This window comes from Pantherophis guttatus, chromosome 1, assembly GCF_059756535.1.
Source record: "Pantherophis guttatus breed Tessera chromosome 1, ASM5975653v1, whole genome shotgun sequence".
In the NCBI taxonomy this organism is placed as follows: Eukaryota; Metazoa; Chordata; class Lepidosauria; order Squamata; family Colubridae; genus Pantherophis; species Pantherophis guttatus.
Window position 1 is genome coordinate 20,647,901 of NC_142063.1, and position 27,715 is coordinate 20,675,615.

General features: G+C 45.7%; 1 protein-coding gene across 1 annotated transcript; it reads left to right on the top strand.

Moving 5' to 3' along the window:
- Nucleotides 1-4,184: 4,184 nt before the first annotated feature.
- PLPPR3 (phospholipid phosphatase related 3) lies at nucleotides 4,185-27,238 on the top strand. Its single transcript, XM_034437654.3, has 8 exons — nucleotides 4,185-4,901; nucleotides 9,563-9,704; nucleotides 9,943-10,128; nucleotides 11,905-12,034; nucleotides 15,502-15,697; nucleotides 18,439-18,496; nucleotides 21,774-21,947; nucleotides 24,794-27,238. The coding sequence occupies exons 2-8, from the start codon at nucleotides 9,630-9,632 to the stop codon at nucleotides 26,099-26,101; spliced, it is 2,127 nt and encodes a 708-aa protein (XP_034293545.1). The 5' UTR covers nucleotides 4,185-4,901; nucleotides 9,563-9,629; the 3' UTR covers nucleotides 26,102-27,238.
- The last annotated feature ends 477 nt before the right edge of the window (nucleotides 27,239-27,715 follow it).

The following is a 27,715-nucleotide window of genomic DNA, read 5'->3' on the forward strand; positions in this document are numbered from 1 at the left end:
AAAATTATTGAAGCCCACCCCGGATGACATATTAGCAGTCTTCCAATATTTGAGGAGCTGTCACAGAGAAAGGGGTTTCGGGTTCTCAAGTGCTATTCTCCAAAGCACTTGAGGGCAGAACAAGAAGTAACGGATGGAAAATTATCAAAGAGAGATCCAGGCTAGAACTAAGGAGAAATGTCTTGACAGTGAGAACAATTAATCAGTGGAACGGATTGCCTTTGGAAGTTGTGGGTTGCTCCATCAACAGAGGCTTTTAAGAAGCAATTGGACAGCCATTTGTCTGGAAAAATATAGGGTCTCCTGCTTGAGCAAGGGGTTAGACTAGATTTACAGGGATGTCAAACTGGCGGCCCGTGGGCCAGATGCATCACACGCGAGCCACGCCTACCCCGGCTCCGTGAAGGGGAAAAAACATCACAATAGATCACGTGATGGCAACATGATACCACGAGTTTGACACCCATGGACTACATGATCCCCAAAGTCCCTTCCAACTCTGCTATTCTGTTATAGGAACTAGGAAGCAGTGTGAAAACTGCAAAAATTCGTGCCAGGAGTTCTTTCAGCCTGCCCCATAGAAACATGTTTTAGTAGTCAAGCTCAGATGTAACTTATACATGAATAACAAAATTCAGATTTGATCAGACTGAGTTGCAGGAAGATTAGCAACCTAAACTGTAATTCAGGAAAGCTTATATCTTTTAATAAAATACGTTATCCTGTAAAGTTGTTACCAAGCTCCCAATTTCCAGTCTAAATTCATATGATAATTGAATTCTTAATCTAACACAATGTCATGATAGGAGTACAAAATGTCATAAAAATCAAACACAATAATGGTGTACTACCTACTAAGCTTTTCTGAATTACTAGCAGCTTTGCATGCCAACACCCAGATAGGATTATTAAGAAGCTGTCTTTTTAATGGCTTTATTCCAGTGGTGCGTTTCAAATTTTTTTACTACCAGTTCTGTGGGTGTGGCTTGATGGGTGTGGCATGGTGGGCGTAGCAGGGAAGGATACTGTAAAATCTCCATTCCCTCCCCAATCCAGGGGAAAGTTACTGCAAAATCCCCATTTCCTTCCGATCAGCTGGGACTTGGGAGGCAGAGAATAGATGGGGGCGGGGCCAGTCAGAATTTTTACTACCGGTTCTCTGAACTACTCAAAATTTCTGCTACCGGTTCTCCAGAACTGGTCAGAACCTGCTGAAACCCACCTCTGCTTTATTCACACCTTAACCTGGTTACTGAATTAACCTTTTTTAAAATTATTAATTTACACAATGAAATGAATTGTATTCTTTCAGGTCTATGCAAGTTTTTTTTTTTTAAACCAAGGGCCACTCTTGATCTTTGAGGATTGAGCTGCAGATTGAACAAAACTTTTCTGAACCCTGGGTAGGATTAAGGAAAAATGACATCTGATGTCCCTTTGCTTCAATTTCGAAGTGTGTCAGTAGAATATCATTGCTTTAATTACTGTTCAGCGGAATCTTCCTAAGTATATGTAATTAATTGTATTTAATAATCCTTCTGTTCACACAAGAGCGGACAGTCAAGCAGCAGCTTTTGGACAGAGATGAGGAGGTGGCACATAAATTTTCGGGGGTCTCACAAAGTTCTGGGGTCAGTGGTTACCCTCAGGGGTGGGCTACTGGGAGTTCGCAGGGGTTTGGGAGAACCTCTAGCTAAGATTCTGTGCAGTTCAGAGAACCCTAAATCCCACTTCTGGATGGCCCCACCCACCCCTCCCCACACAGTCCATTTTGGATGCAGGTAAGTGCAGGGAGCGTGCGGAGGCTCGGGGAGGGCGAAAAATGGGCCTACCGGAAGTTCGGGAAGGCCGGAAATGGGCCCGTTTCTGGCCTCCAGAGAGCCTCTGGAGCCTGGGGAGGCTGTTTTCGCCCTCCCGGAGGCTTGAGAAAAGCCTCCAGAGTCCGGGGAGGGCAAAAACGCCCCCCCTGCCGTGGTGTAGGAGGCTGACTAGGCCACGCCCACCATGACCACGCCCACCCAGCAACCAGGCAGAGAAACCCCTTGCTAAAATTTTTGAAGCCCATCCCTGGTTTTCATAGTGCAGGGACTGGTGCCATTAACCTGACTCTTTCCTAGCTCTTTCCTGGCCCCCTTCTCCTCCTTTCTCTTTTCCTTTATCAGCCTGGCATTATACATTTCCCATCTCTTGGGCTCTGGGGTTTCTGCACCCACTTCCAGACAAAGGGCTGAACCTGGGAGGTTTAACAAGAGACCCTTCCATTTGTGACGTTGCAAAAACCCCATCAGTGCATCGAATACTGGCTAACGACTGGTATATCTAGCTGTGGATCAGAAATACTTGAAAAACATTAGGGGACACATGCAGCTCGCTGGGAGTCAAACAGGCTTCCCAGAGAGCTGCCAGTGTCCCCTAATGTTTTTCAACTATTTATGGTCCATGACTAGATTTACCAATCGCTGGCCAGTACTCGTGCACTTTTTGGAAGAAATATCCATCTGGTTCAGTGTCAAGCCGGGAGAAAGACACTGGAAACATGGAGGCTGATTGGAAAGATGGTTTAATGATGAAGCAGACCCACCAAGCACATGGCTCTGGTGCAGCTGATCACATGGAGTTGAAACTGGGGGGTATTTATACCTTCTCTTGGGCTTTGCACTTGAACTTCCTGTTCCTGTGCAAGAACATGTATTCTATTGGCTGTTGTCAGACTCCCATGGGGCCATGTACAAATCCTAGGAGTTTGTCTGAGCTACAGTTTGGTTGAAATTTGACAGATGCAACGAAGGGTCTTGTTGGGCAATTCCTATTGTGCCTGAGGGCTAATTCTACCTTTGTTGGATCTTGAGTGAGGGTATTTGCTTATGAATAGAGCTATCTATCTCTTTATCTCTTTAAGTGCCGACATCTGCTGAGGGCTATTAAGAAAGGTGGGGGCTGCTTTCCAAGAGCACGTTTCTCCATTTCTCATCCAGGGAAATATAATCTTCTGCCTTTTTTTAAATATTTCTAAAAATATTTCATTCTTCTAGGAGGGGAGCGGGTGCTGACTTTCTACACACTGATCGGTGGTTGTTGGTTGTTTGTTGTTTTTGCAATGTCAGAAATGAAAAGGTCTCCTGTTAAGGTTCAGAGTCCTGATAAAAGGCAGGATCGCGCCCACATTCCCCTCTTCTAGCTTTGCTAACAGCTGTAGGATTATGTGGTGGAGTTTCAGGAGAAGAGTTTTTCTCACTTTGGAAGCTTCCAAAGGTGTTTTGGAGTCCAACTCCCTTCACAGTTGTGCCACTTGGGGATGGTGCTAAGAATTGCCGGCTGGCGAAGGGAGGCGTCGGAATCCAAGAACAACTCTGGCATAAGTGTTGCCAGGTGTCCACTGTTTGAGCGGACAGTCCGCTTTTTTCACATTATGTTCACTATTTTTTTTTTCCACAAAATAGTGGACATTTTTTTTATTCAAAAGCTTTATGATGAAATTAAAATGTAATTTAATATTTTACATATTATTATAATATATTTGATGTTTTGAATTTTAAGTAAAGTTTTGAAGTGATTATTTTAATACGTGTTAAAATGTTTGTAAGAAAATATATAATTTAATTGTAAAAAAAATTTTTTTTCTTACTACTTAACCACCACCCCCACCCCCACCCGCGCTTGTCCGCTATTTTTTGGAAGCAGAACCTGCCAACCCTACAAGTCCGGCGGGCGCTCAGGTGGAGAAGCCGGGCGAGCGTCTCCTCTGCTGGCGCCAGGAGTGGGCGGGGCCCAACGAGAGCCCCGCCCCAAATCCAAGCCGCTCCCTGTTGTGTACAGGTGTTGGGGCGGCAACAAAACTCCTCCTCTCTTTTTCAATCTCTTCCCCCCCCCCACCTCCTCCGGATTAGGAGAGCAGGTGCATGGCGCCCACTACAAAACAGCATCCGGACTGGTCCGCGTGGAAGGTGGCACTCTGGGTATGCTCAGGTACTACCCCTCACCATTCCCCCCCCCCACCAGTCATAGATGATACCATTCCTGCCTCAAAATTATTATTTGTATCATCGATCATCGTTGTGGCTGTTACTACCGGTATTACTATTATTTCCTATTTTAGTACTGGGGTTTCCCTTCTGTTCCTCCCCTTCCCCCTCTCCACGGGCTCGTAATCCTGCATTTGTGTTATTTTTCTACGATAGCTCGCCATCCTACGCAAGGCTCCTTCTCTATGGAAACCAAAGCAAAGTCATACGGGCAAAGGCATGCAACGCACACACACACACACACACACACACACACACACACAACAGAGACGTAGCTCTCCACCATCACTACTACCTCCCCCTCCCCCTCTGCGCCCCCCACAAATCAATCCGAGCCCCCCTCCCCTTCGCCCCTTTGTGCTGAACCCTGCAGCAGCTGGAGGAAAGACTGACATGCACACACACATACACATACATTACACACACAAGCCATTTTGCTTTGGCAGAGGGAAAGGGCGGGTGAGATAGAGAGCTTTCCAAGCTCCTTCTGGTGAAGGGTGGGTGGGTGGGTGGGTGGGGTGCAGGTGGCCATTCTTGGAGTCCAAGCAGAGATCTCCACCCCACCCCCACCTCCTTTCACACGTTCCCCCTCTCTCTCTCCCCCTTGGTTTTCGTTTTTTTTGTTTTTTGTTAAAACTGCTGGATTTGCTCTTCTCTCTTCGGAGAAGTGGTGGGCGAACTAACCTTTAAGGCAGCTCCTCTTTTTTTAATGAACGCCCCCTCCCCAATCGTTCAAGCCGAGAAGGGCATGGGGAAAATGCTACTCTGTCCCCTCCAGCAACCAGAAAGGTGAGAAGATTGGGGAAAGGGGTCCAAGCCGGGGAAACACCCCCCTCTCCTCCTGTTTTCCAGTCGGGGTGCATCGCAGATGTTGGGCAGGTATGTTTCATTCATTCATGCCTTCTTTCATTCATTCATTCATTCTTCCTTTCCCCTCCTCTCTCTCTTTTCCTTTATCCAACTGCCACTGCACGTTTCCCACCCTGGGTGCTCCTGGGGTTCTGCGCCTCATTTCCAGACAAAGGGTTGGACTTGTATTTGGTGATGCTTCTGGTGGCTGGGAGCACCCCAGAAAAACAAAAAAGAAAAAAACGAGGCATGCACCCCCACTTCGCAATTGCCTCTATTGTGGGACGTTCCATCAACCCCTAGCAACAGCCATGTTTCTGGAGGCTCAGAGCCTTTCGGAGAATTTATCTGGAGAGGAGAGCACGCTTCCATTTTTTTCATGCCTGTTCTGTCTGGCCCCATGTAGCATTCGGGGTTAATTTTTTTTGGGGGGGGGGCAGAGGGATGGGGGGGAGAAATGATTTGAAAACCAGCCTCTTATTTCAGCGTGATGGAATGTCAAGACCATCAATCATTCATTGATCCTCTCAACAGTTGCCACTCAAAAGGCAGACGAGGGGTGGAGGGAGGGAGGCAGGAAGAGAAGAAAGGGCATTTAACCGATGTGGGAAAACCTCTTTGCTCTCTCTTGACCACTTGCTATTTTTTTTTTTTAAGCAGCTGCCAACACATTCACACACATACACACACGAATTTGGAAATCCTGTGCCTTGGAACTTGTTTCTACCGTACATGGCAGGCATGCTTTTGCTGGCTTTTTTTGGTTAAAGTTTTCCAAAAGGCACCGGACAGAGCAAATGCAGCGGGTGATCCATCAGCTGTGATGGTTAAATGGATCCTGCATGTATAGAAGCCATATATATCAGTGAGTACAGGTGGTAGGAACAGTGCACATGGCTCAGCCTTTCTTTGTCCAAGGGCTCCTGTTGCAAACAAAATGTCAATATTACAGAGAACTAAAATGAGAGATTCTCCCCACATCGTTCTCTTCCTGCAACTGTTGTTATGGATCATTTTTTAGTGTGGGAGCTGCTTCGCTTGTCTTTGCATTGACCCTAGAGGAAAATTGATAATATTTTACAGAGGCGAGCATGGAAAGCTGAATCATGTCTACTGTCTCGTGTACCCTGTAACTAAACATCACTTGAAACTCTGCCGGGTTAACATAAATAATTAAAAAGGAAACCAAGAATCAGTGGATTGCTTTCTTGTCTCACCAAGTTTCAACTGAGATTTGGGATGGGTAGAGACTGATGTTTTTTTTTCCGCCCAAACAAGAATCTGTATCTCTAGTCACTTTCAGAATCTTCAATCTTTCACTGCTGATTCAACATTCATTTCTGTAGAGAAACAGACATGACCAACATCTGTTTCATTTGTATTTTATGTACATGAAGCGTATATTATTCCTATTATGCTGTAACCAAACTGAACTTTTTAAAGGACGAATCCAAATGAAGAGTTCTCCCTAAAACTTTGGCGAGACCGCAGCTTGGGACTCAAAACACATGGTTTGGCTGTGCTAAACCAGATGCTAAAAAATCCTCCAGCTAAGCAAGATGTCAGATTGAAGGATCAGAAAGATTCTCTCTTGGAGGATTGCTAGAATTGCTACTGCCGAATAGAGTAGCGCGCTCTCGGCCCACCTGTTCCTCTGTCAAACTATCGTCATCATTCCAGACAAGTGGCATTATGTGATAGGAACTGTAGTCCAACTGTTCTAGGGGACACCGCATGTACAGGGAGTCCTTGATTACGACCACAATTGGTCGAGAATTTCTGTTGCTAAGCAAAGTTGCTAAGTTGTTGAGTTGCACCTGATTTTATGACTTTTTCTGCCACAGTTGTTAACTGAATCATGCGGTTGTTAAGCGAATCCAGCTTCCCCCTATTGACTTGGTTTGTCAAAAGTGGGCTGGGAAGGTTGCAAATGGCAATCTCGTGACCCCAGGATGCTGCAATATCATATATAAATTCTGGTTCCTTGATCACAGGATAATGGAGATGCTGCGATATGTCATAAATCACTTTTTCCAGTGCCACCATAACTTTGGATGCTCGCTAAATGAATATTTGTAATTTGAGGACTACCTGTAGAAGGTTGGAATAAATAATAATCCCAATTCAGATGGGACAATGGTGATCAGACTTGGCATGCAGCAGCTTTGTTGGTCCATTGGACTTGTTGCCTCTTGGGGATCTGGATGCCGGAAGGGAGGTGTGTAGGATAATGCACATTCCCTTATCCACTAATACCCCGTCTTCATGCCACATCTTAACAGGAGCAATGGGGTCTTCTAATATGTAAGGAGAGATGGTTATGGAGTGTGCTTGCAAATCAACATTTGGGTTTTGGCCAATGAGTAGAGTTTATGTTTCTTGTCCAATCTGCCAGTGGCAAAACAACACATGAAAACCATGTGGCTTGTAGATGCAATCTATGGGTGCCAGGATTTGAAACCAGCATGGTTGGTGTTTGGAAAATTCATTTCCAAAAGTGCCTCCCCACAAGAATGTCTAGAGCAGAGGGAATCAAAAAAACGAGCAGAGAAGAGCAACAAAGATGATTAGGGGACTGGAGGATAAACCATACGAAGAACAGTTTGAGCTATTGGGAATGTCTAGTTTAATGAAAAGAAGGACTAGGGGTGATATGATAGCACTGTTCCAATATTTGAGGGGCTGCCACAAAGAAGAGGGAGTCAACCTCTTGAAGGTAGGACAAGAAGCAATGGGTGGAAACTAATCAAGGAGAGAAGCAACTTAGAACTAAGGAGAAATTTCCTGAGAAGTTAGAACAATTAATCAGTGGAACAACTTGCCTCCAGAAGTTGTAAATGCTCCAACACTGGAAGTTTTTAAGAAGATGTTGGATAACCATTTGTCTGAAGTGGTGTAGGGTTTCCTGCCTAAGCAGAGGGTTGGACTAGAAGACCTCCAAGGTCCCTTCCAACTCTGTTATTCTAAAAATTCTAAAGAGAGAAGGTTCATTTCTTTTACCTTGTTGGCAAGTAACCCAAAACCTTTGGATGAGTAGGACAGAAAGTATATTAACATGCTATGCAACTGTTCTTCAGATATGTCAACTCACTTCCCTTCTAAGGACAAATTTCATAACAGTGTGAACAATTACAGTGGAATGACTTGCCTCCAGAAATTTTGGGTGCTCCAACCCTAGAGGTTTTTAAGAAGACATTGGACAGCCATTTGTCTGAAATGGTATAGAGTTTCCTACTTGAGCAGGAGGTTGGACTAGAAGACCTCCAAGGTCCCTTCCAACTTTGTTATTCTGTTAAAGTCAAGATGACAGCCATATGATAGAACCTCTTCTTCCTTTTATGGGCAGTCCTTGACTTACGACCGACTCCAAAAAAGAGACTTGTGACCCAGTTTCAAAGTTTTACGCTCTTCTCCTGCAGTCACTTGATTGCATTTTGTGTGGTCAGCAATTGAGCTCCACAGTCACTGAGTGTGACTTACGTTTTGCTGGAAAACGGGATTTACTTCCAGATTCTGGCAAAAATTGCCCCATGGTGAGCAATGGGTTTGCTTAACGACCACGGTGTTTGCTTTATGACTGTGGCATTTGCTTAATGGCCACTGGAAAACTCATAAAATCGGATCAGGTCACATGGTGACCTGCTTTACAACCATAACGAAACAACTTCCCTTGTACAACCCTGTAATCCCTTAATTCGGGGTAGAATCGGGGTGACAGGATGGAGCTGAGCATTTACTGCCAGATGCCCTTCCTGATGCCATGCGAAGTTCACAGCAGACATTTTTTCTTTGCACCCTGAGAGAGAAACATTTGCCACAACCTAGGATTGAACTCTCAACCTTCCAAGTGGGAGGTGAGCATCTTCACCAATAGGCCACTACGCCACTCTTTCCAACCATTACTTATGACCGTGGGGCTTAATTATGATCATAGCTCAACTACCTGTATACGTGCATCCTTTGAACAGCACCTGTAAAAAAGATCAGCAGGGCTTCAGTTGCAGTCATTATCTTAACTTTATGGACATTTTCCACCATAAATGCTTGTCCCTAATCCTTAGAAATTTCAAAGACATTTTCCCTTCCTCTCCCTACTTTGCAAACTGCAACAAATGCACACACAGAGCCTCTTGCAGATAAAAATTGAGAATCTGTAGGAAGGCGTTGTAGGGCAGGAGCAGGGATGAAATTCAAATTTTTTTCCTACCGGTTCTGTGGGTGTGGCTTGGTGGGCTTGGCAGGGGAAGGATACTACAAAATCTCCATTCCCACCCCACTCCAGGGGAAGGATATTGCAAAATCTCCATTCCCACCCCACTCTGGGGCCAGCCAGAGGTGGTATTTGCCAGTTCTCCGAACTACTCAAAATTTCCGTTACCGGTTCTCCAGAACCTGTCAGAACCTGCTGGATTTCACCCCTGGGCAGGAGGATAATATAGTATGTTGATTTGGGCCTTTGTAGAATCCTACTTCAGGTTCTGTCACTTCCCATTGTAGCAGTTTCTTCCATCTATCTATAGCAGAGGTCCTCAAACTTGGCAGCTTTAAGACTTGTGGACTTCAACTCCCAGAATTCTCCAGCCAGCATAGCATAGCTGGCTGAAGAATTCTGGGAGTTGAAGTCCACAAGTCTTAAAGCTGCCAAGTTTGAGGACCCCTGATCTATAGCTATATATCTTGTCTCCTAACAGAAGCTGAGCTGGGGCTTCCGTTCCCACGCCCTGCCCACCCGTTCCTATAAATCCCACTGCTGACACCATGATCTCTGCTAAGGACAAGACAAAGGCTCCCAAGGACAGCATGACGCTACTTCCCTGCTTCTACTTTGTCGAGGTAAGGACTAAAAAAAACAATTAATGGTTTCCTAATCCACCTTTCCCTGCCTCAAGAACTGGAGGAAGATGGAGGATCAGATGGCTCAAAGGTTTAAGCTGAGCATCCTAGTTTAAGGGTGAATGTTGAACCCCCCGTTTCTCTTTTCGGCTCCCAGATGTGGTGGCTCATTAGCACAGACTTGTTTTTCCAACTCTTTGCCCTGGTCCAATCTCTTTGCTTTACTTCTGGCCTCCAGTTGCCCATCGTCGCTTCCTCCATCGTGACTCTCTACTTCCTGGAGCTGACAGACCTCTTCAGGCCAGCCAAGGTGGGCTTCCAGTGTTACGACCGAGCCCTTTCCATGCCCTATGTGGAAAGCAATGAAGAAATGATTCCTTTGCTGATGCTGCTAAGCTTGGCATTTGCAGCTCCTGCAGCTTCTGTGAGTATTATTTGTTTGTTTATATTCTGCCTTTATTATTTGTATAAATAACTCAAGGTGGTGAACATGCCTAATACTCCCTCCTCATACTTTCTCAACAACAACAACAACAACAATCCTGTGAGGTGGGTTGGACTGAAAGAGTATGTTCTAATATTTGAGGGACTGCCACAGAGAGGAGTGGGTCAAGTTATTTTCAAAGGCACCCAAAGGCCAGACAAGGAATAATGGATGGAAACTGATTAAGGAGAGATTCAACCTAGAAATAAGGAGATATTTTCTGACAGTGAGAACAATCAATCAGTGGAACATAAGTTGCCTTCAGAAGTGGTGGGAGCTTCATCACTGGAGGCTTTCGAGAAGAGACTGGACTGCCATTTGTCAGAAATGGTGTAGGGTCTCCTGCTTGGGCGGGGGGGGGATAGACTAGATGACCTACAAGGTACCTTCCAACTCTGTTAATCTGTAAGAATCTGTAAGTGTGAGTGGCCCAAGGTTACGCAGCCAGCTTTGATGCATAACTCTGTAGAGCTCACAGTCTCCTGGGAATTGGCTCAAAGTCATGCAGCCTGTTTTCATGCCTAAGGAGGGACTAGAACTCACAGTCTCCTGGCTTCTAGGCTGGCACCTTAGCCACTACACCAAACTGCTTCTTGGACCATGGTACATTTCTCTACTCCTCTTTTATGTATTAGATTTGTAACCTGGCTTTATCTTGTACAATTCAAGATACTGTACATAATGCTCTCTCTTCCTGTGTTTTGCACAACTACAATGCGGGTAGGTTAGGTTGAGAGGGTGGGACTAGTCCAAAGGTTGACTTCCATGTTTCAGGGAGGAATACAATTCATAGTACCCTGGTTTTAGTCTAGCACAGTATTGCTCAACCTTGGCAATTTTAAGATGTGTGAGAACGTTAAGAATTCTGAGAACTCCCAGAATTCTCCAGAAAGCATATTGACTGGAGAATTCTGGGAGCTGAAGTCCACACATCTTAAAGTTGCCAAGATTGAGAAACACTGGTCTAAACACCTTAACCTGTACTCCACACTGGCCCTCGGTTCAGACATTTCCTCCTATTTGCTCATTGGAAAACTCGTATCCAAAATGGCAATTTGTCTGGGGTGTCTACAGTGGAGGAAGGGATTCAAGATGGCATCTGAACCTTTGTGATCAAACTCTCACCTTGGAAGAAGACTGCCCAAATCATTAACAGCTATCTTTTTCCCCCCCATACAGTTCCCTCAGGAACACAAGGCAACCTACTCCCAACAGGGACCTTCCACATGGTTTGGGACTACAATTCCTAGTCACCATCTGGGAGTTAAAGACCCAAGGCATCTGGTAGAGAGCTGGCTGGAGGAAGGTGACATACGGATTCTGCTGGATCAATTCCCAAACCCCATTAATCCCACTGTTTCCAACAGTGACCAGCAAACGCTCACCAGATGGGCTTGAAATCAAAGAGTCCTCTGCTTAGTTTTTCTATCTAATTTGGCCCTCCGAGTTGGAATTGCTGTTCAGAAAGTCCATTTGGTTCACCAGGAAAAGCCCCCAGGCAGATCCTAAAGATCAGAAACGAGGGTTGCGCAGCAGTTCAGATGAAATAGCCAACATGGGATTGAGAGCATCCAAGGGCCCATCTAATTCGTCATGCTGACTGGGGAATTCTGGGAGTCAAAGTCCATCCTCAAATAGAGAGAGAGAGAGAGAGAGTCCAGGGCAGGCAGATGGAAGGAAGGAGCTGGCGTCTGACACTGCTGCTTTGCTTGGCAGATCATGGTGGGCGAAGGCATCGTGTACTGCTTGCAGTCAAAGATGAAGGGCCGTAGCAATACTGAAGGCAGCATAAATGCCGGCGGTTGCAATTTCAACTCTTTTCTCCGCAGGACGGTCCGGTTTGTGGGTAAGCCTATTTCCACCCTTCCTCTTTTTTGGAGTCAAATGTCCTAATGATGCCCCAACCACACCGTTGAAGCTGGCATTTTAACTTTTTTGACCACCCCAGTGTCTCTAGTTTAGGGGTGTCAAACACAAATTTCATTGAGGGCCGCATCAGGGTTGTGTTTGACTTTGGGGGGGATGGAGTGGGTGTGGCGGGGTGGGCGTGGCCAGCTCATTGTCACTCGTGTCAGGGGCACTTGTGGTGGCTCGAGCGCTCTGCCAGCAAAAACGGGCTGGCGAGCTCCGTTTTTGGCTGCGACGGCCTCCTGCAACCCTCTGCCAGTGAAAACAGAACTCGGGAGGGCCCTCCCGAGTTCCGTTTTCACTGGCAAAGGGTTGCAGGAGGCCGTCGCAGCCAAAAACGGAGCTCGCCAGCCCGTTTTCGCTGGCAGAGACATTGCGGGCCGGTCCTTCTCTGTTTCCAGGATGGCCCCATGTAGGCACCCCTGTAGGCCAGATCTGGCTCCGGGGTCTTGAATGTAGGCCCTCCTTCAACTATGTACAGGTAATCCTCAAGTAAACCGTGATTGGGACTGGAAATTCGACACCTGCTTTAACAACCTTTTTGCTGTGGCTGCTAAGTGAATCATGCAGCCATTAAATGAATCCCTCTCCCCCCCATTGATTGCTTGTCAGAAGCCTCCTAGGAAGGTGATAAATAGAGATCACATGACGCCAAGATGCTGCGATTGTCATAAATACGTACCGATTGCCAAGTGCCCAAATTTTGATCACATGACTGGGGGGACGTTGCAGTGGTCATGAGTGTGAGGACAGATCGTAAGTCAACTTTTTCAGTGCTGTTGTAACTTGGAACGGTTGTTAAGAGAATGGCCGTAAGTTGAGGACTACCTGTATCTCTGAGTCTGAGAGACAAAGTGTTGGCGTACCAAGCTAGGACTACAAGGGTTTTTCCCCCCCAGCAGATTCCAAATTTAAAAAAAAAAAGACAAAAATAGAAAATGAACACAAAGAGTCTTAACACTGCTGTTTCGAATCAACATTGGTGACCGAAAAGACACCTGTTTGCTTGTTGTCACAGAAAAGCAGTGGATTCCTTTCTCAGTCAGATTAAGAATCCCTATTTATTTGATCATCAAATCAATTATTTCATTAATGATTCGGTCATCAGTAAAGCACCTTTTAGGACAAAATTCCCCCATTCCAGTAGGTCCTTCCCCCCCCATCAGTTTTCTCTTTTATTTTTCATTCCTAGTCCACTGGGAAATTTGCCCCTCCCCTTGTTTAAAAAAAAAGATTGACCTTAAAATTTAGAAGAGGTTCCTTTGTAAGAAAGAGGAAACCTTGATAGAAAACTGCCATCCTTCACTTTGTGTGGTGATGGTTTGACAGACAGCTTCTGTTTTTGGAGTGGAGGCTGAAAGATGCCCTTGGTCAAAGCATCCTTCTGCTTTCTCCACCAAGGGTATGGTAATTGGCAAAGCTGTGGCTCAGTGGGTAAGACGCTGAGCTTGTCGATCGAAAGGTCGGCAGTTCAGCGGTTCGAATCCCTAGTGCTGCATAACGGGGTGAGCTCCCGTTATTTGTCCCAGCTTCTGCCAACCTAGCAGTTCGAAAGCACGTAAAAAATGCAAGTAGAAAAATAGGGACCACTTTTGGTGGGAAGGTAACAGTGTTCTGTGCGCCTCTGGCATTTAGTCATGCCAGCCACGTGATCACAGAGGCGTCTTCGGACAACGCTGGCTCTTCAGTTTTGAAATGGAGGTGAGCACCGCCCCCTAGAGTCAGGAACGACTAGCACATATGTACGAGGGGAACCTTTATCTTACTTTTTGAAAGCTAAGAAGAAACCTTCATATGCTCAAGGTTACTCTTTGTACCAATAGAAGAGAATATTTGTAGCTCAGGGTTTGAAGGGAGGGGGTCCTTGGTGGTCTCTGAGCTTGGTTGTTTTCTTGCAGACGCTTCATTGCCCAAACTAGGTAACATCATCAGTGCTGGTAGGGCGCGGGGTTTGCTCCCAGTTTACATTCTAGTGCAAGGGTGTCAAACTCAATTTCATTGAGGGCTGCATCAGGGTTGCGTTTGACCTTGGGGGGTGGGTGGACAGGGTGGTGGTGGGCAGCTTGACGTCACTCATGTCGGGGGGCACCTGTGGCGGCCCGAGTGCTATGCCGGCAAAAATGGGCTCCCGAGCTCCGTTTTTATCTGCGATGGCTTCCTGCAACCCTCTGCCAACGAAAACGGAACTCAGGTGGGGCACGTTTTTGCTGGCAGAGGCACCGTGGGGCAGTCCTTCGCTGTTTCCAGGGCAGCCCCACAGGCCAGATCTAAGCATCCTTGAGTTTGACACCCCTGTTCTAGTGGGTTGTCCTGGCAGTGTTGGTGATCTTGACGTTTCTGTGGTTGGGCTGTTTACAGTTATCTTGTCTGGGGTATTGTTTACCTTTTGATTGTTAGTTTGATGTTAATCTTGGTGTTAATCTAAGCCAGGGGTCAGCAACCTGTGCCTCTGGAGCCGCATGTGGCTCTTTGGGCCCTCTGCTGTGCCTCCCTGTCAGGTGATCTCAACACTGGCTGGCCCCGCCCCTCACCCTCCCCTCCCAGTCATTCCTCGCCTGGCATGAGAAGGTAAAGGCGACGGCAGGGGATGGAGAAATGGCCAGGGCAGAGACAGAGAGATAGAGAGGGAGGGAGAGGGAGGGAGGGGAGAGAGAGTGATATGTCAAAAGGATTTTGTGGTTCCTGGTGTTTTTTAACAACTGGTTCTCTGCCCTAATGACCAGCTGGATAGGCTAGGGACGTGATGGCGAACCTATGGAACGCGTGCCACAGCTCAGGCACACATGTGCATGCCGGCCAGCTGATTTTCGGGCCTTCTGGGCCCACTGGAAGTCAGCAAACAGGCCGTTTCCGGCCTCCAGAGGGCCTCCGGGGGGGAGGCTGTTTTTGCCCTCCCCAGGCTCCTAGAAAGGCTCTGGAGCCTGGGGAGGGCAAAAAAACAGGCCTACTGGGCCCATTGGGTGCGCAGGGGTGAGGCACATAGAATTATCGGTGTGGGCACACGTGCGTGCGACCCCCCGCGCTTCCCCCGCTTTTGGCACGCGATGGCAAAAAGGTTAGCCATCACTGGGCTAGGGGGTCATGTGACCGGTGGAAGTGAGTGACATTGAGTTGGCCATGCCCACCCAGGTTTTGTGGCTCCTGGTGTTTTCTTTTCTGTGGGAAATGGGCCCAAATGGCTCTTTGAATGTTTAAGGTTGCAGACCCCTGATCTAAGCTTATCTAGATGCTGATTGCTGGTGGGGGAAGTATTTTGATCGTTTTCTTCCCTTTTGGGGGGCTTGTTGATTGTCTCTTTTGCACAGCATGTACCAAAGTCCCCTCCTTACTCTTGTCCTTTCATTCATTCATTCCACTAGTGACTCCCAGGCCTTAACCTTACCTGAATTTGCTCCCCCCCTTCAGGTGTCCATGTGTTTGGCCTCTGTGCCACAGCCCTGGTGACCGATGTCATCCAATTAGCCACAGGATACCACGCCCCTTTCTTCTTGACCGTCTGTAAGCCCAACTACACTCTCTTGGCTATCTCCTGCGAGTCCAACCCTTACATCACTCAAGATATCTGCTCAGGGCAAGACCAGCATGCCATTCTCTCAGCCAGGTGAGTCCACCTACCTTTGTTTTACATCTGCTCTGGAAACCAACCTTTGCTGTCATGTGCAGTCTGGTTATTTCTAATTAAAAATTGTTATAACGTCCCTTTATATTCCGCCCAAAGTCACTCTGGATAGCCTGATGGGCGGCATATAAATTGAATAAATAAATAGGTGTCATTCCTTCAAGTTTACCTCAGTGGATCAGTTGCTATCACAACAATATTGTCAACCACAGTTTGTTAGAAAATGTGCGTCAAATTTTGGGGAGAATCCAGTGGTGAAATTCAAATTTTTTTTACTACCGGTTCTGTGGGTGTGACTTGGTGGGTGTAGCTTGGTGGGCGTGGCAGGGGAAAGATACTACAAAAATCTCCATTTCCATCGCACTCCAGGGGAAGAATATTGCAAAATCTCAATTCCCACCTCACTCTGGGACCAGCCAGAGGTGGTATTTGCCGGTTCTCCGAACTACTCAAAATTTCCGCTACCGGTTCTCTGAACTACTCAAGATTTCTGCTACCGGTTCTCCAGAACCTGTCAGAACCTGCTGGATTTCACCCCTGGGAGAATCTGACAGTCATTTGAAAATTTACTGTTAGAATTGTATTGTGCTTCTTTCTTGCACCTTTTTAAAGCCAGGTTTAGCCAACATCCAAGCGATAAGAGGTACTAAGATATTAAAAATAAATGTTAATGGTCCTAGTTAAGATTCCTTTCCTAAATAAACATTTTTGCATCAGGAAACGAGCATTTAGTCCCTTGTACAGGTACTCCTCAACTTACAACCACAACAGAGCCCAAAATTTCTCTTATCAAGTGAGACATTTGTTAAGTCTTTTGCCCCATTTTATAACCTTTTTGCCTCAGTTCTTAAGTGAATCACTGCAGTTGACAAGTTAGTAACCCGATTGTTAAGTGAATCTGGCTCCCTCGTTGACTTTGCTTGTCTGAAGGTCGCAAAAAGTGAGCGCATGACCCCTGTAATCGTCATCAATATGAATCAGTTGCCAAGCATCTGAATTTTGATCACATGTTCATGGGGATGCTGCAAAGGTCATAACTGTGAAAACAGTCATAAGTCATTTCTTTCAATGCTGTTGTAACTTTGAACGGTCACTAAATGAACTGTTGTAAATCAAGGACTACATGTATACTAGTTTCTGCTTGCATAGTTGGTTAATTATTATTATGACTGAGCGCCAGTAGCACAATAATCTATTTTGCTACCTATAGATTTACTGTCTCATTCTGCTGTACTTATAAAGCCAGACATATGTAGCTGGATTGTACCTGTTTTCCCCTTTGCTTTTAACTTCCCACTTAATGACCCTCATGTCTTGGGGTTATGACAACAACAGGAACTGCCTCAATTTCTGTCACTAAGCGATGCAGTTACATGTCATTGTGCTTTATGACTGCATCACTTAAGGACAACCCCAGTCCCAATTGCCGCCATAACTCAAAGACTATGTTGTGTCCTGCCAGCAGCCAGAGGAGCTGGTGGCAGACTCGGACAGTGAGGAGATTGGGGAGGAACATGGGCCAATCCTGGAGTCTGGGGAAGGCTCTGATGAGTGCTCTGCATCGGAGGCAGAGAGGGGGCCAGGGCGTCTGACAGTTGTCAGCTGCCTTCAGAATTGGACATCAGTGGGGCAGAAGAACAGCTGGAGCCTGTTCCCAGTGTGCGCATGCACAGAGCTGCCAGGGGAAGGGAACAGCTAAGGAACAAGGGTCAACTCAGAAGTAAAGCCACAGGTGGACAGTGAATGGTCCCTCCCGTCCCTTCCAACTCTGTTATGTTAATCTGAATAAAGAGGAGCGAAAGGGGAGTGGAGTTTGCAGGAGACAATTAGTTTGCTTAATTGGTTCATGACTCTGATAGACATCTTGCCAAGTTTTGAAGATATCGGCTTGGCAGCCCTCCAAGCCAGATAAGGTCTATGACTGTAAATTCTCCCTTGAAAGACTTTGCTGGATGTGAATGAGAGGAATTCACAGTAACTTAATAAAAAGGTTTTTTTTGTCAAGACAAGGAGTCTGCTTCATGCTCTTGGGAAGCCTGGGTCAGAACAGACTACCTGAATGGGTTTAATATTGCTATTTTTTACATGATTTTGTATATATTCTATGAATGTGTCAGTTTTAATTTTTAATACGATAAATATCACTAAATATAACCCATACCAAAAAAAAAGCTTTTTTTAGAGTCCGCCATAATTTTTAAAATTGGGAAGGGGTCTGGAGAGGAGAAGGGACATGGTGGCTCAGTGGCTAAGACACTGAGCTTGTCGATCGAAAGGTCGGTAGTTCAGCGGTTCGAATCCCTAGTGCCGTGTAACGGGGTGAGCTCCCGTTACTTGTCCCAGCTTCTGCCAACCTAGCAGTTCGAAAGCACATAAAAATGCAAGTAGAGAAATAGGGACCACCTTTGGTGGGAAGGTAACAGCGTCCTTTGGTGTTGAGTCATGCGGGCCACGTAACCACGGAGACGTCTTCGGACAGTGCTGGCTCTTCGGCTTTGAAACGGAGATGAGCACTGCCCCCTAAAGTCGGGAACGACTAGCACATATGTGCGAGGGGAACCTTTACCTTTACCTTACCTGGAGAGGAGAAAGTTTTAAGAAATGCCTAAGTGCTTCTTCCTAAGTGCAGTTTTGGTTGAACTTGTCAGTGTGTTGTGAAATTAAGGTCTCCTGACTGCAGATGGATCGTGAGTGTTTGTATAATTGTCTTTTCTTCCTTCCAGGAAAACGTTTCCTTCTCAGCATGCCACCCTGTCTGCATTTGCTGCCGTCTACGTATCTGTGAGTTTTACTTGTTAATGTCAATACCGGGAAAAAAATCAGTCTCATTAAGCATCCTGCGTGTCGTAGAATAGAGAAGTGCTATTTAAGACCAACAAGTCTCCAATAGCTGAGATGCAATTATGTTTTTAGTGCAACAGAAAGAGAAGGTCATTAAAGACATACTGGGGCATAATCATATTAACTGCAATGAACTGTAATTACATTTTAAACCTATGAAATGAAATTTCATTTTTCCCCCCTTTGCAAACAGAATGCTTCCCCTTTGCCCTTCCCTCAGCATGTCATTGGAAACAAAATCACCCCAAAATCAATATTCAGGTGATCCTGAGGGCACAGATAAACCTCCCAGTGGCCTCAATGATTCTCAGAGAGAGTGCTAACGACCAGATGACTGCTAGGAATGTAAATCCTTCCATTCTCTGCCATTCAGTCAGAACAGAAGAAGCTTCTTGGATGAGAAGCGAAACGTCTTCAAGGAAAAATGAAGCCCGGTTGCCTTTTGAAAAAAAAACATCTTTGGGCCAATCGTGTGACCTGGATGACTAAGAATTCTCTATAGACGAAATCACCCCGGAAAAACAGGCACAGCCCTAGCGTGGTCTTGAGCTCACAGCTGAGCGTCCAACTATGTTTCCCATTAGCAAAAATGGGAGGGGGGAAAGGGACTGAAACCCACCTGTTTGGGGTTTTACAGGAATCTGCAGGATGCCCATTTGAAAAAGTTCTTTTGAAAGGGAAAGTATTAGTGCTTTCATATTTTGTTAGTTGATGTCTTCATATAATCAACACTAATTAATCCAACATTCATCCTGATACAGTCAATTTCATTCTTCTGTTACAGAGGTCCCCAAACTTGGCAGCTTTAAGACTTGTGGACTTCAACTCCCAGAATTCTCCAGCCAGCTATGCTGGCTGGAGAATTCTGGGAGTTGAAGTCCACAAATCTTAAAGCTGCCAAGTTTGAAGACCTCTGTTCTGTTACAACAACAATAACAATATGGGCATTGATAAAATCACATTTAGTCAATTGCAAAAGGCAGTTTTATTCAGAACAGCTCACATTCTGCAAGGATACTTCTAACATCATCAGATGTCAACATCAGCCTATCCCAGACACTTGGGAAGGATTCTGTAGGTGAACTAAAATGCTAAATCTAGTCTAACATCTGGCTGACGGTAATTTATTAAATTCATATGCCATCTGACTTCCAGAAACTCAGTTTGTCAGTTCTCTCTCTCTGCCCATTTTGGGGTGGGTGGGGGAGTAGAGTAGGAGAAAGAAGAGGAGATTATTGAAAGGGAAGTGGATAAGGAGCCTGAGTGACGTAGGAGGCTAATGCCTCCTACTAAGACAGCATTTAACATCCAGCTGCCTGCAATTATTGCGAGTTCAATTCTCACCAGGCTGAAGGTCGACTCAGCCTTCCATCCTTTCTAAAGTGGGTAAAATGAGGACCCGGTTTGTGGGGGCAATAAGCTGACTTTGTATAAAATATACAAAAGTATGAAGGCTATTGCTTAACGCATTGTAAGCCGCCCTGAGTCTCCGGAGAAGGGTGGCATATAAAAATAAATTTAAATAAATAAATAAATAAATAAATAAATAAATAAATAAATAAATAAATAAATAAAGATAAAATCTGGGAATGGCTTACAACTGGAACCGAAAGAAACTGAAGGGTTGATTTTGCTTGCTCAAGAGCAAGCTATTCAAACGAATGGTGCCAAAGGCTAGATTTGAAAAAAGCATCGAACGATTCAAAGTTCAGATTGTGCAAAGAAGCAGAAGAAACAGTGGATCATATACTCAACTCATGCAAGAAACGGTAGCACAAACTGACCACAAGCAACTAGATAACAGTGTGGCCAAACTGACTCACTGGAACATAACAATTATTAGGTGCCAGTAAGGAAAAATTGGTAGGAGCGTATAGTTGAAAAAGTAGTAAAAAAAAAAATGCAGGTTTTTGTAGGATTTCCAAATAGCAACAGCACTTAGTCTTACATACCACTTTACAGTGCTTTTACAGCCCTCTCTAAGCGCTTTACAGAGTCAGCCTATTGCCCCCAACAATCTGGGTCCTCATTTTACTGATCTTGGATGGAAGTCAACCTTATAAGGTTTGAGTTAACTGTCGTTCAAAAGAAGAAAGTGTGGATAATTGATGTGGCAAAATCAGGGGATGTAGAACAGAAAACAAAGAATTGGAGAAGATTGTAAAATCAAAGGTGAAAAATTATGGTATAAACCAGCAGTTAAAAAACTTAGATAACATTTAGATCTGGGCATTGACAGAACGTCCATCTGTCAATTACAAAAGCCGTTCTGCTTGGATCGGCACATATACTACACCAATACATTATGACAGCCTAGGTTCTTTCGTTTGTCCATCCATCCATCCATCCATTCTGCCACATCCTTGGTTCTCAGGAAGAATGTGATGCAAATGAAGGCCAACCCCAGCTAAAGTATTGGTAGCTGTGACTTCATATTGTTGTGAAAAGATCGTAATTGATTATATTTATATGCTGCTCGGCATCGCTGTCTGATTGGGCTGTTATTGTCTCAATCACAATCCAGCGGAAAGTTCCAGGTAATAAGCGATTGGGTTGCTATATAACCGTGATGGCGAACCTATGGCACACGTGGCAGAGGTGGCACGCAGAGGCCTCTCTGTGGGCATGTGTGCCATTGCCAGCTGCTCATCTGGTTTCCGGCATGTACATGCACACCTGTCAGTTGGTCTTTGCAGGTGCCGGAGCGCCAGAAAATGCCCCCCAAAATGGCCCCAAAATGGCCCAAAAACAGGCCTGAAAAACAGCCAGAAAACGGCCCAAAAAACAGCCAAAAATGGCCAAAAAACAGGCATGCACACACTGGCCAGTTGGTCTTTGGGTTTACGGCGCTCCGGCACGCGCATGCATACGCATTCCGGTTTGGGCACTCGGTGCTGAAAAGGTTTGACATCACTGCTATATAATGTCTCTGAAACGGAATGCATAGATGACGTTAGGGAAAGAAGGGAAGAGAGAGATGCTGCCCAGGAGACAATTAGACAAGAAAGGCAGGAGCCCACAAATTGTTCAACGGTCAAAGAAAGAAACTTAGGAAGAATTCCCCCCCCAAAAATGGGTCTAGCATTTAAAAGTGGCAGGTGGGAAGTTTGTACTTTCAGACTTGTAAGAATCCGTTCATGTAGCCTTACAATAAAGTAGAAGTAGTTCATCTAATGGTGTTTCCTGTCTGGTTTACCATCTCCCTTATCATCCGCAGATGTATTTCAACTCCATAATCTCAGACAGCACCAAGCTCCTCAAGCCAATCTTGGTGTTTGGTTTCGCCATCGCGGCTGGCATCTGTGGCTTGACGCAGATCACCCAGTACCGCAGCCACCCTATTGATGTTTACGTGGGCTTCTTGATTGGTTCTGGCATTGCTGCTTACTTGGTAAGTGTCTGTCTTTCCAAGTGCCATGGGAAGAAGGGGCAGGGAACAGAAGGGCACCTGTTTACTAAAAGTAGAATAGAATAGAATGGAATGGAATGGAATAGAATAGAATAGAATATATGGAAGGGAAGGGAAGGGAAGGGAGAGAAGAGAAGAGAAAATATGGAATGGAATGGAATGGAATGGAATGGAATGGAATGAAGGGAGAAAAGAGAAGGGAAGAAAAGAGAAGAGAAGAAAAGAAAAGAGAAGAGAAAACAGAACAGAACAGAACAGAACAGAATAATATTGTCACTTCGAATGTACAGTAATCGGCATACATTAAAATGAAATTTTGTTCCATACAGCTCTCAAAGGGTCACCACCTCCAATATACACTACATAAATATGACATAAATAAAATAAATTAAATAAATAATACAAAATTATGCATATACCCACATATATTATATGACACAGAGAAACAACACAGTCTAGTTCGGATGTATACATTTACATGGCGAGAAAAACGAATCTTGCGAGTTTACCAGACGGATGGCATAGGGAACAAAGCTGTCACAGAATCTGGTAGTCCTGCTAGAAATACTTCAAAACCTCCTCCCAGAGGGGAGCAACAGAAATAGACCGTAAAGTGTGTGTGTGTGTGGGGTCACTAAGCACATAGCGCTTATAAGCAGTATCCTGAATGACAGGAACCGAGCTTCCTATAATCTCGGCTGTCCTTACCACTCTCTATATGGACCTTCTATCTGAGGCACTGCTGCCACCAAACCAAAGAGCGATGCAGTTTGTTAAAACGCTTTCGATTGTGCCTGTCTGTCATAAATTGCGGTCACATGACTTCACGGTGCTGCAAAGGGTCGTAAATGAGAGCGAAGTGCCCAAAATGGGAGGACATTAAAACTTCAAAACCAGGTCATAAGTAGCTTTTTCGGGATCTGTTATAAATTTAAGTTAGTTGAGTTAGATCTCTCCTTTGCCCCACATTATTAAGTAATATAATGTCAGGCAGGAAAGACCAGGGCCCATAAGTGAAGGTCCAATTCAACTGATTTATTGCTAAAAAGCACAGGAATCTTCTCAACTAATGATTAGCACCTGCTGTTCTGCCCCAGCTACAGACCCCAAAGAACGCTAAATTAAATCAGTCTTTTTCAAACAAAGGCTGTTAATTAACTTTCTTAACAGCCTACAAGAATCCAAAGAATAAATAATCGTAATCTTACTATGGTTGGCAGAAAGCCCAGAAGCAATTTGCAGAGAACTAAAATCAAGACGCGAAGGAGAATGAACAAAGTTGTTCCCTGCAAATTGCCTCAGTCGTCATCCTTCCTTAAATAGGCTAAGGGAGTGGCCAATTAGCCCCAAGCCTTACTTTTGAGGAGACCTCCTCCTGAGGAGCCACTCCTGCCTTTTGGCAGCTCTGCGCGCCCATGCATCGAGAAAAGGCTCCTCCTCTTCTTCCTCTTCACTTATGGGAGCTTCTGGAGGTTCTGAAGGCCCTGGCTGAATCCATGCCAGCTGCACAGGCTGCTGACGCAGCACCACACCAGCCTCCTCGCTGTCGGAATCAGCTACTAGCTGCACAGGCCGCTGACGGGCCACAACACTTGCTTGGAGTTAGATAAGGGCAGGGAGTGGGCTGCTGGAGGTTCGCAGGGGTTCGGGAGAACCTCTAGCTAAGATTCTGTACAGTTCTGAGAACCCACAAATCCCACTCCTGGCTGGCCCTGCCCACCCCACTCTGCCCCTCCCAGGAGTCCCCACGCGGCCCGTTTTGGATGCAGGTAAGTACAGGGCACACACAGAGGCTCAGGGAGGGCAGAAAACAGGTCTACCGGAAGTTTGGGAAGGCCGGAAATTGGACTGTTTCCAGCCTCCAGAGGGCCTCCAGACCCTGGGGAGGTCATGTTCGCCCTCCCAAAGGCTCGAGGAAAGCCTCTGGAGCCTGGGGAGGGCAAAAACGCCCTCCTGCCATGGTGCAGGAGGCCAATTAAGCCATGCCCACCATGGCCACGCCCACCTAGCAGCTGGGCAGAGAACCCCTTGCTAAAATTTTTGAAGCCCACTCTTGGATAAGGGTCCATGGAATTCAAGGGGAGTTAGACTGCTTAGGGAGTCTAGGCTGATCCCTCTTTTAACTCTCCCCTAGACTCTCCTATATATTTGCGGCCCGTCGGGTGCCAGGAGAGCTAGCTGCAGAGTCAAATGAGGAGGAGGTGGAGGGAGAGCCTGGGCCAGCTTCGGAGCCTTTGGAAGGCTCTGATAAGGAAACAGTATCAGAGACAGACCCGGAGCCTTTCATCCTCCCCCAGGTGGAGAGGCAGCTGTCTTCGGGGCCTGAGCTGAGTGAGGGGGAGGAACAGATGGGGCCCATCCCAGATGCGCTTATGTGCAGAGAGGAGAACAGAGGAGAGCAAAGAAAAACAATAAGCCGGCTCTCAGGGAGAGGCACATGCAGACAATAGCCAGCCCCTCCCTGGCTGGAAAATAAATAGGAGGGGTTTGGGAGTGGCCAGTTGTTGCAGACAACCGTTCGTTTCTAGTATACAGCAAGCAATTCAAATTTCTTGCCTAAACCCAGGTTTGTTGGGACTAATTACATTTGATTTTTTTGTTCATCCATGTGAATAAAACACAGTTAGTGCCCAGTTATAAAAAGGGGTTTGTTTTACTCACGAGTAGAGGTCTTATCACTACTTGCGAAGGCTGGGTCAGAACATATAGTCCCAGAGAGCTATACGAAATATGTTTTACTTATATAAAATAGGGAACAGGACAATATCTATTTCCATCCATCTCTGAGCTTTTTCAGATCTTTACCCCATGTTCCTTGCTACACACAGGCCTATCACGCAGTGGGCAACTTCCGGGCACCAATAGAAAAGGCTCCCTCTCACCCTCCTGCCAAGGACGCTCTGCGAGCCCTGACTCAACGTGGGCATGACTCCGTTTATCACCAGAACAAATCAGTCAGCACCGATGAGCTCAACCCCCAGACCCGGCTGGAAGGGATGAACCGGCAAGTGTCACGTGAGAAAAACTCGCTGGGGAGCTTGAAACGGGCAAGTGTTGATGTGGACCTTTTGGCACCTCGGAGCCCTATGGGCAAAGAAAACATGGTGACCTTCAGCAACACGTTACCACGAGTCAGCACCCCCTCAATGGATGACCCTGCTCGCCGCCATATGACCATCCACGTCCCGGTGGACGCCTCCCGATCTAAACAGCTGATCACTGAATGGAAACAGAAATCAGTGGAAGGCCGTGGAATGACCTTGGCAGAAGAGGTGGCGAGGCGGGTTGCCTCAGATTCCTTGGCTGGAGAAGAGGAGGATCATATCCCACCTTCCTTGTACCCCACTGTCCAGGCTCGAACGGCTGAGCGTGCCTCTATGGGTCCTCGGGTCCTCATCCAGCCAAGACCCAGGGCCACTCAACTGGTTCACATCCCTGAGGAAAGTCAAGCGAACGCCGGTGCTAATATTTCACCCAAAAGCAGCTCGGCTGTGAGGGCCAAGTGGATGATGATGGCTGAGAAGGGGGCCGCCCAACGAGTGGCCAACCCACCGCGCCTCATGCAGGTAATTGCCATGTCCAAGCAACCCGGGATGGTATCGGTGACACCCAAGCATTCAGAGACATCTTCGTCCTCCACCAGCTCTGACTCCTCCCAGTACTGCTCTCCCTCAGAAAGAGACAGCTCTAGCGTGGTTACCATCGATGCTCATGCCCCTCACCACCCAGTCGTACATCTGTCTTCTGGAAATGGCCCTTGGGAATGGAAGGCCACCCAGAAAGTTTCGGATAGCCAAGATGCTTACGAGCTCAACGAGATGAGCAAAGATTACCATGGATTCCGGCCTGCCAAAAGCGCTGGAGTCTCACCGGGTTCCTCTGTCAGCGACATTGAACAGGAGGAGGCCCGTTACGGCAGCGTGGCCACCATCAATGTGTCAGTGGGTCTGGGAGGGAGTGCATCGTTGATTTCAGCAGAAACCAGCCCCGGAGAAAGTCTTCTGGGAGCCTCCAGCCGGGAATCCACGCTGCGGAGAAAACCAGCTAGCTTAACGGTGGGGGAAAAGGACGGGCAAGCGGAAGAGACGGAAAACTATTATAAGAAGATGCAAGCCAACCGGGGATTTAAGGAGTAATCCCACCACCTACCTCTCTGGTCACTGCTTACCTTGGACCAAACTATGATTAAAATTGTGACTTTTTTTTTCAAGCAAGCGTTGAATTTCAGATGGTGGGACTTCATAATGATTATATTCAAAAACCGAGGTAAAATCATCCGTTTTACCTGGTGCCACAGTCATTCAAAGGACTGAATATACATTCACAATAATGATGGCGTAAAGAGTCTCCCGAAGGGCCCAAACTTCTAGGATTCACAAAATGGAAGACATTTTTTAAACAGAGAAGATTTGGATCAAGTCACCTTTGGGATTATTTTACCTTCTGCGGTGCTAGGAGAGGATACTGTTGAAGAATCCTTGGCTGGATTTTCCAGAGGATTTACAAACAAACAAAAATGAGGACCCAGTTTGTGGGGGCAATAAGCTGACTTTGTATAAATATACAAAAGTATGAAGGCTATTGCTTAACGCATTGTAAGCCACCCTGAGTCTCCGGAGAAGGGCGGCATATAAATCAAATCAAAAACAAACAAACAAACAAAAAACACAAATGTAGGTGGTATTAAAATAATCAAGGATTATTCCTAACTAGCGATTGTAACGATAACAAGAGTGAGAAGGTCAGAATGGAACAATCCAGTCTGGATTTATTTGGGGTGTCCTCCTCAGCAGTGCCAGTTGGATATATAACCCAGCCTTTCCCAACCTGATGCCTTTCAGAATGGTTGGATTTTCAAACTTGTCCTTTGGTGAGCCCTTGCTTGGGAAGCCTGAGGTCAAATTCCCCCTCTTCCCCCCCCCCAGGAATCTGTATATGTATGTGGGGAGGTTGTAGTACTAAAGATGGGGTAAAGTGTTACAAAGGGGTGGGAGAATGTACCTCTAAAAGTTCTGAGATGTTTTGGAACAGTGTTTCTCAAACCTGGCAACTTGAGATATAGGTGGACTTCAATTTCCAGAATTCCTCATCTTTGAATAGATGGGAAAGATAGGTGGACTTCAACGCCCATGAATTCTGGGAGTTGAAGTCATACCTTTTAAAAATATATAGACATATATTGATTTTTTTTTAAAAAAAGAAACAATAATAAAAGACAATACAAACTAAACCCAGAAAGGAAAAGAAAAATAAGTAGAAAAGAAGAAAAAAAGGAAAGGGGGGGGGGGCGAGAAAATATTTAAAGAAGTGATTTTTGATTGTTCATCACATTTACAAAGTTAGTCATTCTTCATCTCTTATAAGGTATATGCAAGTATATTTTCTTTCCATAGCTGATCCCTTACTTGTATTCAGATTCATAAATTATTAACATTTCAGTCCTAGTAACAACAAAAAGTTAATAAAGGGTTCCGGTAACTATATAGAAAAACATCTTAGTTTAACCTTGGTCAAACAAACCAACGTTGTATTCCTTTGCTTGTAGCAATCTTGAATTCATTCAGATGTTGTCGTAAGGTATCATCTCTCTTCAGTTTTCCCATCTCAAAGGCTCCTTTGAAGCTTTAGCAAACCTCTTTTGTAAAACCAGTAAGGACATTCTTTTGGCGTATCATTTTCTTTATTTACACAGTATCTGAATGAATTCAGGATTGTTAGAAGTAAAAAGGAGTACATGGTCGGTTTCTTTG

What these genes read in the sequence shown, in the direction of transcription:
- PLPPR3 (XM_034437654.3), top strand. Translation starts at nt 9,630, where the DNA reads ATGATCTCTGCTAAGGACAAGACAAAGGCTCCCAAGGACAGCATGACG. An exon ending in CCTGCTTCTACTTTGTCGAG is followed by an intron (nt 9,705 to 9,942) that starts GTAAGGACTAAA and finishes TCTGGCCTCCAG; the next exon opens with TTGCCCATCGTCGCTTCCTC. An exon ending in CAGGACGGTCCGGTTTGTGG is followed by an intron (nt 12,035 to 15,501) that starts GTAAGCCTATTT and finishes CCCCCCCTTCAG; the next exon opens with GTGTCCATGTGTTTGGCCTC.